General features: G+C 37.2%; 1 protein-coding gene across 9 annotated transcripts in view; it reads right to left on the bottom strand.

Moving 5' to 3' along the window:
* LOC149237610 (DNA gyrase subunit B, chloroplastic/mitochondrial-like) overlaps positions 1-17,895 on the bottom strand; it is a 396,014-nt gene that overhangs the window by 190,584 nt on the left and 187,535 nt on the right. For all 9 annotated transcript variants that reach the window (XM_089372714.1, XM_089372709.1, XM_089372710.1 and 6 more), the window contains 3 exons: positions 13,734-13,844; positions 11,642-11,712; positions 11,324-11,465 (listed from right to left, as the gene is read on the bottom strand). In XM_089372714.1, coding sequence (XP_089228840.1) covers positions 11,324-11,465; positions 11,642-11,712; positions 13,734-13,844 — 324 coding nt within the window. The remainder of the gene's footprint in view (positions 1-11,323; positions 11,466-11,641; positions 11,713-13,733; positions 13,845-17,895) is intronic.

Raw genomic sequence — 17,895 nt, 5'->3', positions numbered from 1 at the left:
TCGAGACACCATGGTCCAAAACCATAGGCACAACTTCCAAGGACTAACTGCCACTGACCAAAGGTACGTTTTCACATGTACGCGCTTTTACTGAAGCCAACCTGCGTGTACACGCTGATTCTCCTTGATGAACCTGCGTATATCTCTTTCTTGTCCTGCTGTACTGAGATCTGTCCACTAGTTAAGTTGCCATCACCTGTACCAGTCTCTGAGCACCTGTACCAACCTCTGAGTGAGTTGCCATCAAGGACAACACTTGAATCATAATGCCAACAATCTCCCCCTTTGGACTTGATGGCAACCACCACACCAAGTCACTCTCCCCCTTTGACATCAAGGGCAAAGGGTGGACCAAGATATTCTCTTCTTTGGTATACCTTCTGCTGTCCATACTCCCCCTGAGTACATGCTGAAATCTCCAAATGTGCTCCCCCTTTGTGTATGCCAAAGTGTACCAATCTATCCATCCTGCTCTTGCTGAATTGTGCTGTTCATGCTCCCCTTGACTGTAGGCAAGATCTGCAAAAGATGTTCTTCAAGAAGAACAAAGACTTATACATTATAGAAGACCTTCCTATCACCAAAGACTCAATACATACATTCATCACCCAACCTAGTGGGGATATACCAATATTGACTCATCCACCTAACCATGTGGAGATACATTAAGAGTTTACTCATGACAATACACAAACATTTCATCATTCATCCCAGGCATAGTGGGGAAACCAACATAGGCCGTTACATGACCTTGACATCATAAAAGAGATATCACAAAGAGATACATGACATAGTGATGAAATATCTAGACCAAGACTTATGAAAGCCACCAGCAGCATCATGATCTGTACCATAAGCATCAGCCTACAATACCATTCCTAAACAGCACGATGTATCATTTAGCTTCATAGACTTTATCAACAACTTCTAATCATAATGCCAACAATGAATTATTTGAAGAATATTCTCCCCCTGAGTGTAAGCCAACCATGTCTGAACCATTTCCTGAGTCTGTTCTGCTCCCCCTGAGCCTGAGCCAACCATGACTGAACCTGGGTCTGTTCTGCTGCCCTTTCTCCATATACGCGACTTTGCAGCCTGTAACTCGCGTATATACGCGACTTGTCTTCATGAAACTTGCGTATGAGAATTAGAACACTGAAGTTTTACACCTTCAGCTCCCCCTGAGTTTGTTATGTCTGTGCTGTGCTGAGTACCCTGTGCTGTGCCATATTTTTCTGACTGAACTTCCTTTTTCTTCCATATCTTCAAGCATGTTGATGATTTCTTCTTATCATGAGCTTTGTTCCTGCAATCTCTTGCTTTATGTCCAAACTTGTTACATGCATAGCATCTTACATGTTTCATATTCCTCCTGTAGCAATCAGCAGCTTTGTGGCCAAGCATATTGCAAGAAAAACAATATCCATTAAAGTACCTCGAGTGTGATGATCTTTCTGCATGATGGTCTTGAAACCTTCTTCTTCTACATATGGCTGCAACATGTCCAAGATTATGACATACATAACATTCAACATTATTCAGTGGAGGAAATAATCGTCTATCACGTCCATAGTTAGGAGTAAAGAATCTTCCTTGAGGAATTTCTTTCCTTGGTTGTTCCTTGTTGGGCATTTCAGATTTCTCATTAGAGTTTCTTGCCTCACCTTGTGAACTAGATTCACCTTCAACGTATCCACGAAAACCAAGACCAGTCTTGATAGCAGGAGATCTTTGACTATGAAGAATATCATCCAAGACTTTAGTACTATCTTGAAATCGTAAAAGCTTATCCTTTTCTTCTATTTTACCTTTCAGGATATTTACCTCAACTTGATGTTGTTCTTCCTTTTCAAGACATTGCTTCTCCAAGGTCTCTTCAGCTTTCCTTCCTTCATCCAACTGATGCCTTAGTTTGAGGATCTCGTTTTCTTGCTCTTTATTCAGTGCTAGCAGCATTTCTCGAATTCTGGAGGCACATTCTAACTGATCTTCTAATCTGATGATTTCTTCCTTGAGGGCATTCTCCCTTTTGCTAGGTAGATCTTGTTGATCTATGATTTGATCTGATGCTTCATTTGCTTGTCCATCTTCAATCTGAGATGCTTCGGGATCTGAACACTTGCTTCCACTCAACGGCAGGTTGTCATTTTTCCTTTGAGCTGTCTTCTTCTTCTGACGTGGTTTCTTCCCCATTGTTCTACGAATCTCCTTCAAGCGATCAAGCTTCTCTGAAGGACCTGCTCTGATACCAATTGTTGGAAATAATACTGAGAGGGGGGGTGAATCAGTATTATCAGATCAGATAAAACTTCTCAATTTCATACTCAGAAACATATACGCAACTTCAATTAAGTGAACCCGCGTGTACACGCGACTGTGTCTAATGCAACTAGCGTATATCCAGAGATCTTATGATTCAGTTAATCTTATCTTCAGTAAATGCATCAGAACATTATTAAGCATATTAACAGTAAACAGGTGCAGTATAACAGAACAGATCATCACACAAAAGCCACACACATGAACACCATGATATAAGGTGGAAACCCAATGTGGGTGAAAACCACCTGCTGCAATTTGTCTCTTTCTTCTTTAATGAGAACTTCTTGTACAATGTACTGGTGCAGTCCTTTACCAGCACGCAGGCTACAACCTGCAGAGGGCTACAACCCTCTCTCTTTTTCCAACTACTTTTGGAAGGGAGCTACAACCCCCTCAGCTCTTGTACTAGCTGATCCATTTACTAGTACGTAGGTGCTGACCCTACAACCTTCAGGGACCACGTTTCATACATTTTCATACTGGATCCAAGAGTACAAAGCAAACATTACCGCAATACAATCATCAACTTATACTTGCATCATAATTCATTAAACAACCCAATACCGAATCACTGAAACCCTGTCAACAACAACCAGACAACATAACAACAACCAGATCCAACTTCATCTTCAAATATCATACTTCACATTGTATACGCTACTTGGATGAACCCAACCTGCGTGTATACGCTCTTTTACCAAAGCCAACCCGCGTACAGATCTGCAAATTCTAACTTATAACTCTGCAGCTATATCAGACATCAAAACATACCCAGATCATAATAAACATGCGTCAGTAGATCTGATCTATCCACAGTCAAACCATATGAAAATAATCATTCCAAGCCTTGAGATCTCGTTCCATCATTCATCATCCTCCACATGGGTGAAACCTTGGTTCAAATCACCAACCCATAACCAGCATTTGGATCACACACTTTCTCAGATCTTCATCACTCACGCTTGCTATCTTTGGCCTAGTGATCTTCTCCTTATATAGCCTTAGGCCTTCCTCAATACCAAGAGCCAAAACCATAGTAACACAATACCATCAACCTCGAAACTAGGGATCGACACGTCCGTCGAGACACCATGGTCCAAAACCATAGGCACAACTTCCAAGGACTAACTGCCACTGACCAAAGGTACGTTTTCACATGTACGCGCTTTTACTGAAGCCAACCTGCGTGTACACGCTGATTCTCCTTGATGAACCTGCGTATATCTCTTTCTTGTCCTGCTGTACTGAGATCTGTCCACTAGTTAAGTTGCCATCACCTGTACCAGTCTCTGAGCACCTGTACCAACCTCTGAGTGAGTTGCCATCAAGGACAACACTTGAATCATAATGCCAACACAAAATACGACATCAAAGTTACAGCAAAGTTTGTCATTGTATCTTGTATACCATAGACTGTTGTATTATTCAGATTTGGTTTAATATAATGAAGATTGGGATTGTACAATTTTGTTAAAAAGTGTGTATATTTGTGCATATGTGATTTATTGCTTTATATTTCCAATGTGCAAAGTAGTTTATGGTTGAGATTCTTCGTTTGGTAGCATCAGTGATTTGAAGACTCTAACCTAGACCCAAGGTCGTGGAAATTCAACATGGTTGACCTAGAAATAAATTTCCCTTGACATGAAACCCATGCCTCACGAATACAAATCATAAATTTGTTTTTCTCTTTTCATTTAATACATAAAATAACGAATACATATGTCATTAGGAAGAGCGAACCTAGTTATATATTTCAAGATTGTCCGAGAAGACATGGTAGTGCATGTGCCATCATCTAGCCCTCACTGATGGGGCATCAACTTGACTTCGAGCCATTTGGAGATCCATGAGACCCATTTGGAGCACACAAAGCCCAAGATGGGGTTTGGAGATGTTTTGCATCACTTAGAGGGCATTCCCCTCTTGTTCATCATATTTGAGGCCCTCTCATCATGTCACATTGAGGGCTCATCTAGGCCTTCCAACAACCCTCACACCATTGTTTCATCATTTCGGTCAGCTTTGGATGGCTTACCTTTCACTTTATGAGCTTTTTGGTGGGCTTGTCACCAAAGACATGTATTTTGCACATTAAAATATTATCAGGGGTGCTTTACAATCTAGACTAATTTGAACTTGTAAGAGGCTCATATGAATATAAGAGACCTCATTTGTATTTGAGCATCATCACTTGGATTTCAATCTCTCTTGTAAAAGAATTTTGGACCTGCAATTGTTGGACGGAATTGGATGTTTTGGAAGCATTTTGATGTGTGGAAATTTCTCTATCTTGTCTTGGAGCTTCTCTTTGCAATGTTGATGGATGGATATACTCTCATTATCTTGTAAGTATTTTTAATGCTATACTTTTACATTGTTACATGTCTAATGTATGCAATATCATGTCATGATCTTAAATGTGCCGTAATTTAATGCAAGTTTGTGAAAATACTGGGATTATGGGATGTATTGCATGCATTACTCTTAGATAATGTGAATGGATGTTCCTAGAGGCTCATTTTGCATATTGCAACCTTGAAACTCCATCAATATTTGTCAAAGGAAGTATAAATATCTATTGTAGTTGTGTAGTTGCCTCCTTTAGGGCTAGTGAAGTTGCATAGGTCTCCTTGATAGAGTAAAGTAACTCTTGACTCCATTTCTCCCAATTGTCAAGGCACTGAGTCTGGGATCCTTGGTGATCATATCTTCATCAAAGAATCAATTTTCCTCACCTTATATCTCCTCCCATTTTTTTGTCCCTTCAAGAATAGGTAGCTTCTCTAGGACTTGGTACAAAATTCATTTGGAGTGATTTCTTGCAAAAACAATTGGAAAAACTTGTGTTGTTGTTTCCTCTAGTTCTCCTCCGAATTTGAGGCAATTCTCACAATTGAATCTCAAGATAATTGATGCCCTAGCCATCGTACCAAGTGGGAACCCTCGATGTTGCTTTTGATTTGGGTATTTCTTCAAGGTTTGCAACTTAGTAGCATATCATTCAAAACCTTTTCTCTTGACTATATTGACAATGGATGAACTCCTATCCCATCAAATACCATACCCCTAGGTCCAGTATAGTATTTCTCTCAAGGAGTTTTACGTGGAAAGCCATCCTAGCTTCTCACAAAGCTCACACCTCAATTGAACCTTTCCATTGAATGAGCCATCCCTACCTCACGCTGAACCCTAGTATTGACATATTAATCACAAGTCATGGATACCTGAACTCCTCTTGTCGGTGAAAATCAGAGAAGAGATGGGAACTTAGGTTGTGCTGACGATGGGCCTTTGTCCCAAGGTGTTGTTGTGCCCTCTAGCTTTAGCCTATTTACTAGGCCTGCTAGTTTGTGTAGCAACAAGTCCTAGACTCGATATGCCCTAGATAGAGAAGGCACCCGTCCATCTCTTGTAGCATTCATCTAAATTAATAAAAATTATTCAACAGAATCTAATATTTTCAGCATTTAATGAATCATTGATCCATCTCTTAGTGTTAGACAATGTTGAAAGGAGGACTGGATGAACAAAATTATCATTTTACAAAATGCTGCTAAAATATGCAAAGGTCCAAAAATGCAAAAAACTGTAAAAATCAGGAAAATATCAGTAATAATCAGCAAATATTGGAAAAATAAACAAATAAAGTGAAAAAATAGGAAAAAAAACCAACTTAAACTTCCCCATTTGTGCCCAGCAATTTTTTCAATTGTCATGAAATTTTTTTGTGATATTTACAATAAAATCGCAATTTTCTCAGCATTGAAAAAAACGGTTTCTACTGCCGATTTTTCTATTGGGATGAAAAATTGCAACATTGTGATGTTTTCACAAATGTTTTCAACACTTACTTTAAATACATTTTTCATTTTCTAAGGCTGACGCCGAAGTTTTGTTTGCTGTTATATAACTTATTTACCATCAAAATTTGGTGTGACATGGCCCCAGTTTACTTCGTATTTCAGCCTTCATTTTGCATTGCTTATTCATAATTTTAAGGGCTAAATTTGCAGCTGTTATAAACTGTTGCATTGTGCAAATTACTAATTCAAACCTTAATTTAGAGAAGCCTGGAGTATTTCCTTGTTTTTTGTGTTCAAGAACCCTATTTGAGCCTCTATAGGTCAACCATAGCCTAGTCTAGATTGAGCCATAGCTACCTGAACTCAAATCTGGAAATTACTCTTTCATCTGCCACAAACCCCAACTTGTACCTTTATCTGGTGGACTTTTATGGCAGGAGCCTCAGTGGCATTCAGCTTAAGTTCCTTGCATTATTTGATCCCAAATCCCTACCAAGAGAGCCTACCTTGTGTTGGATTATGTTAATCACTAAACAAGGGTCGTAGTTACTATTAATTTTTGCAAGTGCGGTAAAATTCCACCTTGGACAGCTCAAATGACCAAGATAATTACATTAGATTCCTTTTTTTGAGAGGGCCAAAATCGACCTAAAGATCACCCAATTTGGTTAAGCGGAAGTCAAGTTATGAATTATTTTATTCATACATGTATTATGGAATGGTTCGGCCCTAACCTCATGAGTAACTACTTGGGTCAGTCTTAACTCCAAGTGACCCCTAAGGAAATCCTATAAATAGAAGAGACTTCAAGATCATTTAGACACATCTTCTCTTCTCTTTTGTCTTGGTTTGCACAGATTCAACGGAAGGAGTTTGCTCAAGGGTCTAAAATTACAGGTGAAAGGTTCGCTTTGGGTTAGGGTCTTCTGGATCTCGATCGCTGGCATAGAACAGGGCATTCTGGTCCCTGGTTGCTGGCACATAAGCCTATGAGAGTGACTATAGACCCTTGGACGCTGGCACAGAGGCTTATGGGAGTGACTTTGGGTTCAGAGGCAGATCGGAAGGTTCTGGTCCCCGATCGCTCGCACCAGGTAGCCCTGGGAGTGACCCTGTCATCTCGGTTGCTCGCACAACTCAGCAAGGGTGCGACTTTGGTTTGTCGGTCGCTTGTACAGCTCGGCTAGGGAGCGACTTTGGGTCTTTGCAGTTTAGTGCCAGAGTCGCACGCATAGAGACCTCCTGGGAGCGACTCTGCAGTCACAGTCGCTCACATACTATATACGTGAGAGCGACCTAGAAGTTTCAGTCGCTCACAGACAATGTTGATGAGGGCGACCTAGTTCAGATCTAGGGTTTGACATCTTGGCTTCAATCAACTTCAGTGATCAGGTAGATATGGGTTTCTCTCTACTATTATACAAATCTGTAGATATATAGATCTGATTTGTTAGTTTCCGCTGCAAACATATGTATTTGGCTCATTGACAGTGACAACAATTCTCAGCAGTGTTCGGCACAATGATAGTAGTATACATTAGTTGACATTAGTTTGTGACAGCACATTACAGCCATCAGTATGAGGGTTTTGATTCCTAGCATGATTAGATATGTTTCATAGATATCATTATTGTTTTGCTGCATAGATAAAGTTATGGATCATTATACTCTCTTTTGCTGCATCATTTGATGACGATCTAAGAAGAAGAAGATTTGCAAGGGTTTTCCCCATAGTGGGTTTTGCCCTGGTCTCAGACCAATCCTGGTGTCTCTATATGTGTGCATGCTTTCTTCTATTGTTCCTTTTATGTTCCGTTGCATTGATGATGATGATGTTGTTTCTTTCTATGTAATTGCATATGTTGATATATAATGGTGTAGATCTAAATAATGTAATGATGATATGGGGTGAACTTAAAGTATTAATGGTGAAATGCAATTATCAAAGTAAAGAACAATGTCGCCCTAATTAAAATTAACAGTTACTAAGGTGGCAATGGTGACACTCTAGAGTGTTGCACGTTGCCAAGGTCACTTGGTGAGGTTTTGCACTACGTGCTAAATTTTATTGTAAGAAGCCCACAATATGCAGTAAGCTTAAACCATAAAGACCCAAAAAAGTGACCAAAGTCATAAGCTTAACGCACTACAAATGTGATTGAGAGAAAGCTCCTCGACCAATGAAGAGTATATTTTAATCTTCTAGAAGATAGTGAACATCATCGTATGGACAATAAGAAGCAAAATTCGTAAACAATAAGGAGGAGAAAAATTGTTTCCAAGACATAAATGCAATACAAAAAGTTACATGATTCTGAAGAGAAAAGGGAACACAAGTATTGTCATGAACAAATCTAATGAAGAAAATGAGAGAATAATTAGCGTTCCACAAAAATAGAAACAAAAGACAACGAGACACCCATAATACCCCTAGAGGCATGTTGTTGCACAAACTAGCAGGCCTTGTAAAGAGGCAAAAGCTAGAGGGCACAACAACACTTGGGACAAAGGCCCACTATCACTACAGCCCAAGTGCCCTACTCTTCTCAAATTTTTACCAACGAGAGAAGTCCTAGTATGGCTCACTTGTGATAAATGTCTTTATGATAGGCTTGACGTTAGGCAAGGCATCTCATTCAATGGAAAGATCAAAGGAATAGGCCTTTGATCAATGTGATTGCTAGGATCCCAAAGGGGGCAATGTTTTTGAAAGATTATGAAAGATTCTCAATTCATCGTTGACATCTTGATTGAAGCAATTGAATTGGTGGGGCTAGAAAATGTTGTCCAGGTAATAATTGACAATGCAATGGTGTGTAGAGAAACAGGCTTAATTATTGAAGGCCAATATCAACACATCTTCTAGACCCCTTGTGCTATACATTCATTGAACCTCATGGTGGGCAAGATGGGGAAGCAAATTAAGTGGATTCGAATTATTTTTCAAGAGGCAAAAGAAATTCAAGCCTTCATCACAAACCACCACATGTCCCAAGGAATCAATAGGGAATTTGCGAAGTTGGAGCTCCTTAAGGTACCTAAACTTTAAATTTTATTTCATAAATTATAATTTCTATGACTGTAAATTCAAATACGTAAATTGGATTCTCAAATGTCATGATTCGTGAACCATAATAGGTATTCAATCAATTATGATTTTTAATTTATTGAAACATTGGCACTTGCAGGTTGTTGAGACTCGTTTTTCTTCTCACATCATAGTCTTAACAAGGCTTATGCAGGTGAAAGAAGCATTGCAATCAATGGTATGTAGTTCTCTTTGGAATCAATGGAAGCAATCCCAATCTAAAAGAGCACAAGCAATGAAAATATTGGTTGTTGATGATGATTGGTGGGATAGGATGGAGTACCTCTTGGCATTTAGTATTTACTAAGCCAATTGTGGATTCGCTCTGCATGTTCGACACAGATATGCCTAATTTGGGAGAGGTGTATGAGGGCATTGATTCCATGATAGAGAAAATAAGGTTGGTTATAAATGCCAAGGAGAAGGACCTGAATGAAGTCTTTTACAAAGAAGTAAAAGATATCTTGACGAAAAGGTCGAACAAGATGACCACCCCATTGCACCTTTTGGCCTATGCAGTGAATCAAAAATATTATTCTACATGGTTGCTAAGTGATCCAAAAAGAATCACACCAAACAAAGACCCAGAAGTCTCATAAGAATTTAAAAAAAAAAACTTTTAGAAAGCTTTTTGTAAATCCTAAAATTGGGATTCGGATTCGTTCAAAGTTTGCTCTTTTTGTGGGATCAAAGGGTTTGGGTGTTGATATTGATTGTATGCGGGACAAGACCAGATTAAGTCCAATTGATTGGTGGAACTACTATGGTGGGGAACTTCCACATATCAAAAAATTGGCCATCAAGATCTTGTCACAAGTTGCTAGTTCCTCTTCAGCAAAAAGGAACTGGAGTACATATGGATTCATCAATTAGGTGAAGCAAACAAATTGGGCTCCAAGAAAGCTGAGAAACTAGTGTATTTTCATTCAAACCTTCGCCTTCTATCACACAAGAGTGACGACTACAAATTTGGGCCCACCAAGCTATGGGATGTGGAACCAGAGTTGTCGGAATTGGATATGACATTGAATGTCGAGTCTCTATGACTTTCTTTGATGAGGAGGCACCAATAGTTGGATCTTCAATTGGACATGGCAGCAATGCTCCCACTTCTAGAGAGGATGTGGTTCTTAATGACATGGACGAAGACATATTTGATGATATGTAAATGTAATTTATGATGGTATTTTAAATTTTTGAACAAAGAACATCGAATACCATAATATTCCATATGAATAATGATAGTAGGCTGCCATTCGTAGTTCATTTTGTACTTTGTACTTTGTACTATGTAGTGTGCATTATTAATTTTGATGATGATGTTGTCATGTTGATGATTGAAGTTTGAACCAAAAACTTGACGATATGTTGAATCATGAATGTTATAATAATCATTAATGATGATGACAATGCTTATGCTGAATTGATGATGATGATAATTAACTATGTATTTTTAGATATAAAATCTAGATTCTAAAATATGAATGGTAATATGAAATTCTTAATTTGTTATATATGTGTGTGTGTGTGTGTGTGCCGTTTCCTTGCCGTACCGTATCCAGATTTTTTTTAAATCTCTCGTATCCGTCCCTGTATCTGTTTCAGTGCAACTTAGAAGAAATGAAGAGGAAACATACAACAGATTCTTTCTAAATAGAATCATAAGAACTATAATACTTTGAGGCATATAACTGGTGCAGCAGAGGCATTTAAATAGCCAACTCTGCCCTTGATATGTATTTCCTGGAAACTAGGGATAACTGGTGTCTCATTCAAAATCCTTTTGAGGCCAGATACATCATAAAAACAAATGAGAATTGACCTTTCTCTATTCAGAATTATCTATAATAAATTGAAAGAACGTATATGTGGTGAGTAATGACAAGTTTCCATAGATAAGAAGGCACATTGCAGTCATTCCAGGATCAACCATGGGATGTCATTCTTATACATGTTCACAAACTGCAATATTCATCTAGATTGCATTTCTCATTATCAACCAAAAACATTTTATACAACCAAAAACATACTGACAACGATTTTACCTCACTAGTATTTTATAGACTAATGAATTTACAAAAGCTACTGATCTGCATCGATTCACCTTGATAAGTTTTGACGTCCTTCCAAGGATATTAAAAGTTCTTGTCAATGCAGATTTCACACCATCCATGTGAGAACCTCCATCACTTGTTCGGATACTGTTTGCATATCCTAGTAAGGTGTCTGTGTATGCATCAGAGCACCTGATTCAAACAAAACAAGAGCCACCGCCATCCCATAGTAAGAGCTCCAAGAACAGATCAAGGAAAATTTAACATTCCTAAATTCCAGAGACTCAATCATTAGTGAAATTTCAAAAAAAAACTGTCGAAATAAAACTCCCTGTTCCTTTTTCATAACACACAACTGTCCCACATACCACTGGAGGGCTACATTAACAATGACTCCATCTTTTTCCTTGGTAAAGGAAATTGGTTTATGGATAGGTGCCTGAAACCACATAACATATATCAGAAGCAGATAGAATCAGAAATCTCCAACGACTATCGCTACATCAAGCAACTAAAATTTCTATTCTTTAATCATTCATGGACATCAATAAAATTTTCTCATTTTATCTTATTGCACCATGCATGTTAAATAAAAGCCTAGGCTAAACCAATTAATTTATAAAACTATTTACATTCAAAATAAATTTCAGTATGGATTCAAAACTATCATGTCACAACTAACCACATAGCATTACTAGTGAAAATCAGTAGCTTAAATATTTCAAGAAAAAATATTTACTTTCCACACTCAAGTCATTCCTGCTCTAGACAACTAATTATTTAAAACAACTGAGTTTGTCCACTTCTAGATCTATTTAATTATTGATAAATTCTGTATTTTTGTAATCAAATAGCATCAATACTGAAAAGAAACTTTCGCATTAAAATTGAAATAGCTTCTATCTATACAATTTTCTTTATTCTTTAGTACAATCAGAGTCAGAACTGTTATAAAAACAAAGTAAAGTGTGTACAAGTACTATTTCTGAACTACTGATAATTATTTATGAATTATTAGAGCTTCTATTAATTCTTCTTCTTCATCAAATAATTACACTTCAGAAATTCAACTGATAGCAATGGCAAGAAAGCAGAGATCACAGTGCACAATAACAAGAGCCACCACTGTTTAGGTCAGAGTCCAAGGCAAAACCCCAAAAAGGGGAAAACCCAATCAAGCTTTTCCTTAGATCCTTCAACAAGACATCAAGACATAGATAATACTGACCACAAGATGGCTTCCACAAGTGCTAAGTCTCCAATGCAAATGTCAAAATGTAGTCCAACAAGATCGCCAACCACAAGATGGCTTCTACAAGTGCTAAGTCTCCAATGCAAATGTCAAAAAGTAGTCCAACAAGATCGCCAACAAGATCAATACCATACCACAGAGACACAGCTCGAATCTCTTTCCTTCTGAGGCTCAGACTTCTGATCGGATAAAGATCAGATTTCAGATCACAAGAATAAGAGCAGATCTTGGACCACCAGACTTCAGATCACAAGAATAATGAGCAGATCTCGGACCACCAGACTTCAGATCACAAGAATAATAAGCAGATCTCGGACCACTGAAAAGAGTAACAGATCTCAGAGTTGATCCACAGGAGCAACGAATCAATACAGATCTCAAAGAGTAATGTAGTTGGAGAATAGATGAGTAATGTATGTGTGATCAAATTACTTTTCAAGGAGGACAAATGGAGCTCTTTATATAGCCATCATGAGATCCAAATGGGTTCCTTTCTAGGCAAACCAACTTGACCATCTAAAAGGGTTGATCTGATCCAAATGAGTGAGTTTCTAGGCAAGCCGACTTGACCATCTAGAAAGGCCAACTTAGCACATGTGGAGCCACTTGCAATTATAAATAAAATAATATTTTTTTCATCACAAGCGTACATTTTTTACCAAAACAAAAATATGAAGAACATGCTAATGACAATAAATAATTTTATGAAGACTGACCATAGCTACAATTTCAACAAGAACCACAATCATCTTCAGACTCCACCCTTATATAAGAATAGAGTAACGTGCTCTCAGAATTATCAATACTTTTGGAGTGTTGATTCACCCTAGCTTTTGAACAGAAAGAAAAGCAATTTAGAGGCAATTATATCAATTTACCGTAATTACTTAGACTGGGCAATTGTATTAAAATTAAACAAATTGATTGCATTGCCTTTCAGCTAAAAATATTCTACTGTTTACAATACAAAACAAACGATCACTGTTCTCCGTCATTAAAGTATCAGCACTTGCATCTAATCTTTTGGAACTTTTCTAGCCAATGATATAGTTTATTTTTTTCAATTGTTAAATATCTCTAGCAAAAGTTTCCACGAAATTCACAAAATTTAGATATCCTAGAAATATTTTGATTCGCAATATTTATCAGAAATTGAATTTAGTTCTATTTAAACCTACACTTGAGTTATAGGAGCATGAACTTTATACCTTGTCACGGTTCAACCAGCAGACATATTCAACTAAGCCCCCCACGTAATGATATTCATTATAGGTTACATTTTCTACATCTTTATTCTCCTGCTTCAATGTGATCTTTACCTGCAACATAAAACACCATATAAATTACAGCCATATGTCATTGTTAACAGAAAATGGAAAGTTACACATCAAAAATGTCAGAAACCATAACAACATATCAGCAAGAAGAAACATAGTTGCAATTTGTCTTTTAGATCTCTGCTCATCATGATAAAGCATAACAAATAACAGAGGGAAAAGAGCACCTACCAAGACTAGAATATCTCAAGAATGCGTTCAAATTCTAAATATCAACCAGATGCCAGTATCAATCACCTTTAGGCTTTTATTCACATTCACCGGGGTTAAAACTTATATCCAATTCAGTAAGAAGCCTACATTCAGGATATAGGAGGGTTTCGTTATAGCTATTGAAATTTTCTCAGAAAATGGACTTAAAAAGATAAATTGCAGTGAGTAGGTTGTTCTTGTACAAGATAAAAAGATCCTCACCTTTGAGCCCAAATTTATTCCATGACAGGAAAGAGAAGACAGTATGGAGTAGAAAGACTCAGCTCAATGATCAACTTAGTGAGGCTCAGAGTAAGAGTACAAATTGCACTCTACATATATAAAAACATAAAAATTAAATTAAAAAAAACACCAAGAAAACTTTGTCGACATTTTGCTAAGTAGAATTCTACTAGCATGAAAAACTTATAAGACCAACCTGGACTCACAAGTAGTACTTGCAGAGCCCAAGTTTGACTCCCATCAGAGAGCTTTTCCCAGGCAGTCAACTTGACCTAGTTCTGGCACCAACTCAGATAAGCCTCTCAAGTCCGAGGCATACCCAGCAAGCCTTGCTACCATGGTCAGAATGATGGAAAAAAGTTAACTAGGCGAGAAAAATGACTTAGGACCTAAGCAATTAAACTTACAGCTCCCACTGATAACCCATACACCCTCAATGATAAGAAAGTGCACAGTAAACACTAAAAAAAATGCTTGCATTTCATGTAAAGTGATAGAGACTAAAGAGAATGCCAAGCAAGAGAATGAAAGTTATAAGAGTCTTTATCTAACAGTATGTCCTTCCTTTCCCGTCCATGAAAGGACCATACGCAGACTTACTTGAGAAGGATTTCAAACTATTTTAGCCTGCGTCAAAATGAAAGTCTCTGTTGCTCAACTCCGGAAGTGCTAGAAAGTTGGAACATGATTCATCAAGAACTAGCAACATTCTCCAACGGTAATCTCTTATTCTTTTGCTTTTCCTATGCTGAATCCAAACCACATTTCATTTACTTTGCAATTGTTCAGCACTTAAAAACAATGTTCCACCAAGACTCCGGTGCGGGGAGACGCACAAGGGGAACGTGTGGGAGTACCCTCAAATTTTAGGGAAATTTTGGGGGTGCGGGGAGTCGTCGAGGTATATATATATATATATATATATATATAAAATTCAAGTTCATATTCGTTGTTCACTGTTCAATAATGAAAGCATAAAAATATTAAATAGACAATTGAAATTTGAATCATTGATCCATCCTCATCATTCATTTTGATACATACATCATCATATGACATGCTCAAGTGACAAGTCTCATTATTGAATTAATTATTATTCATACATACCATGAGATTCGAAAAACAAAAATAAAAATCAATAATAAAATTTTCAAATACATTGATCGATATCATTCATTATTCAATGGTTCATCATTCTACAATCTACATTGATTTAAAAACTAAATTCATCATTCTAGAATCTAAATTGAAAGCAAAACATACTAGTATATTTTCAAAGTTTGAACACTAAATTTATATAACTCAAAATTTCAAAGTTCAAACTCAAAAATAGTTAAGAGTGAAATGGAAATGACTTTGGGTTGAAATGAAATGAGCTTTTAACTTTAAGGCTAAGTTACCAGGATTCGGATACGGATACGGATACGGATACGGATTCGGATCCGGATCCGCCAATGTTTTGAAAAGTCAGGATCCGGATACGCGAAGGAAACAGCAAGTACAAATAATATAAATATTTTTTTTATAATTTTAAAAATAAGAATTATAAATTTTATAATATATAGTTTATATATATTTGTAAAATGTAATACTTATATAAAATAATTAATATATTCCATTAATAAGCTTAGAATTAATATATTATTTATGTATTAAATAATAAGTATTCATACAAATTAAATAGTTTATAATTAACGTAAAACATAATAATAACTATTATAAAAATTATTATTATTATAGTTTACAAATTACCTATTAAAAAAAAATTATTATAAATTAAATTAAAGAACAAAACTATTGAGATTCATTTATAAAGTGAATTGAATTATAAATTATCAAGATAAAGTATCGGAGACCAAACTCTTGGGAGCTGGGAATTTAAAATATTTAATTATTATAAATTAAATTAAAGTGAATTGAATTATAAATTATCAAGATAAAGTATCGGAGACCAAACTCTTGGGAGCTGGGAATTTAAAATATTTAATTATTATAAATTAAATTAAAGAACAAAACTATTTAAATTCATTTATAAAATGAATTGGATTAGAAATTTAATAAGATAAAGTATCAGAGACCAAACACTTGGGAGATGGGAAGTTAAAATCCACGTTAAGTGCTATGTGGGCAAAATAATTTTACGTGGAAACTGGAGGCTAACAATCGCGTGACACACATATGTTCCGACAGACATTTATCAATGTTAAATAATATGTTAAATGCCCATTTGAATAATCGTTTGACGCACATATGTTCTGACAGACTTTTGTTACCCAACTGGTCCAACCAACGCACCTTCATTTGCAGAATCGATCAAGCCGCCGCCATAGAACACATGATTTTGTAGGTTTGGATTTATTTACTATGAAAGGTTCATTATTTTTGAAAGTGACTCTTAAAGTGCACAGTGCGGATCCCAGTGGATCCGGATCCGGATCCGTATCTGATCCGGGGATCTGCGGATCCAACTACCTAGCCCCACGGATCCGGTAACATAGCTTTAAGGTTTAGGCTTTTAAGTTTTAGTTATTTAGTTTTAATTTTAATTTTTTTTTAGACTTTTAAGTTTTAGTTATTTAGTTTTAATTTTAGTTAAAAAAAAAAAAAAAATTAATGGTTTTGATTTTTGAATTTTTGATTTTTAATTTTTAATTTTTAAATCTTATTAGACAAATTTAAAGGGGTACACCCAGGCGCACCCTTTTTGGGGAGTCTAGACTCCCACACTGAAGGGGGACGCCCAGAAGCACCCTTTTTGGGGAGTCTTGGGGAGTCTGGACTCCCACATTGGGGAAACGCACCCCCTTGCATCTCCCCGAGACTCCCCAAAAAGGGTGCGTGGGGAAACGCACCCCCAAGAGACTCCCCGTCCCGGGTGCGTGGGGTGCGAGGGGTGCGCGCACCCGACCCTGGGGGACGCGTCCCCGTGGAACACTGCTTAAAAAGAATATGCTACATCTTAGTCTGGATTAAAATTTGATAGCAGTTTACTTGTACATTTTTCACATGAATGTGTCATAATACCAGTGTATGCCCATAAGCCATAGAAAATGTTGTTAAAATCTTAGCAATAGGCATTGGCCATAAGTAGGCATAATAGTCTGCCAAGGCCAATAATGAGTGCTGATTTTTGTAACTATGGTCACTCTTCATAATGTATAATTGAGTCCTTAATGTATTTACAAACATGTTCTTCATGCTAGAATCAAAAGAGAAAATTTGAATTTGGAAGAAATAAATTTTAGATTCCAAAAAGATGAAGTCAGCCTCCTAAATTGTTCAAGACAGCCCTTTAAAAAGTTCAGGTCAGCTCCAATAAAGTCGAACCCATTCGACCTCAAGAAAACTATAAAAAGGCACCATTTTTGTCCAAGAAAGCTCGCATCTTCTGAGGCAGCGAAGTCTGAGGAAAACAGAGATCTGAGGCAGCAAGAAAAGGGCCTACTCTGAGGTAGCAAGCGAAGGTCATTTCTGTCACCTGTAAGGTCAGTGAAGGGACTAACCTGAGGCAGCAAAGAAGGTCGTCTCTGAGGCCAGTGAAGGACATATTCTGAGCCAGCGAAGTGTCATCTATAAGGGCCAGCGAAGCAGCATCAGA

The sequence above is a fragment of the Pinus tabuliformis genome, chromosome 8, assembly GCF_031772625.1.
Source record: "Pinus tabuliformis cultivar Carrire ecotype Pingquan chromosome 8, CPIR1, whole genome shotgun sequence".
Taxonomy (NCBI): Eukaryota; Viridiplantae; Streptophyta; class Pinopsida; order Pinales; family Pinaceae; genus Pinus; species Pinus tabuliformis.
The sequence above is the reverse complement of the archived record's forward strand: the minus strand, read 5'-3'. Positions and strand labels throughout refer to the sequence as shown.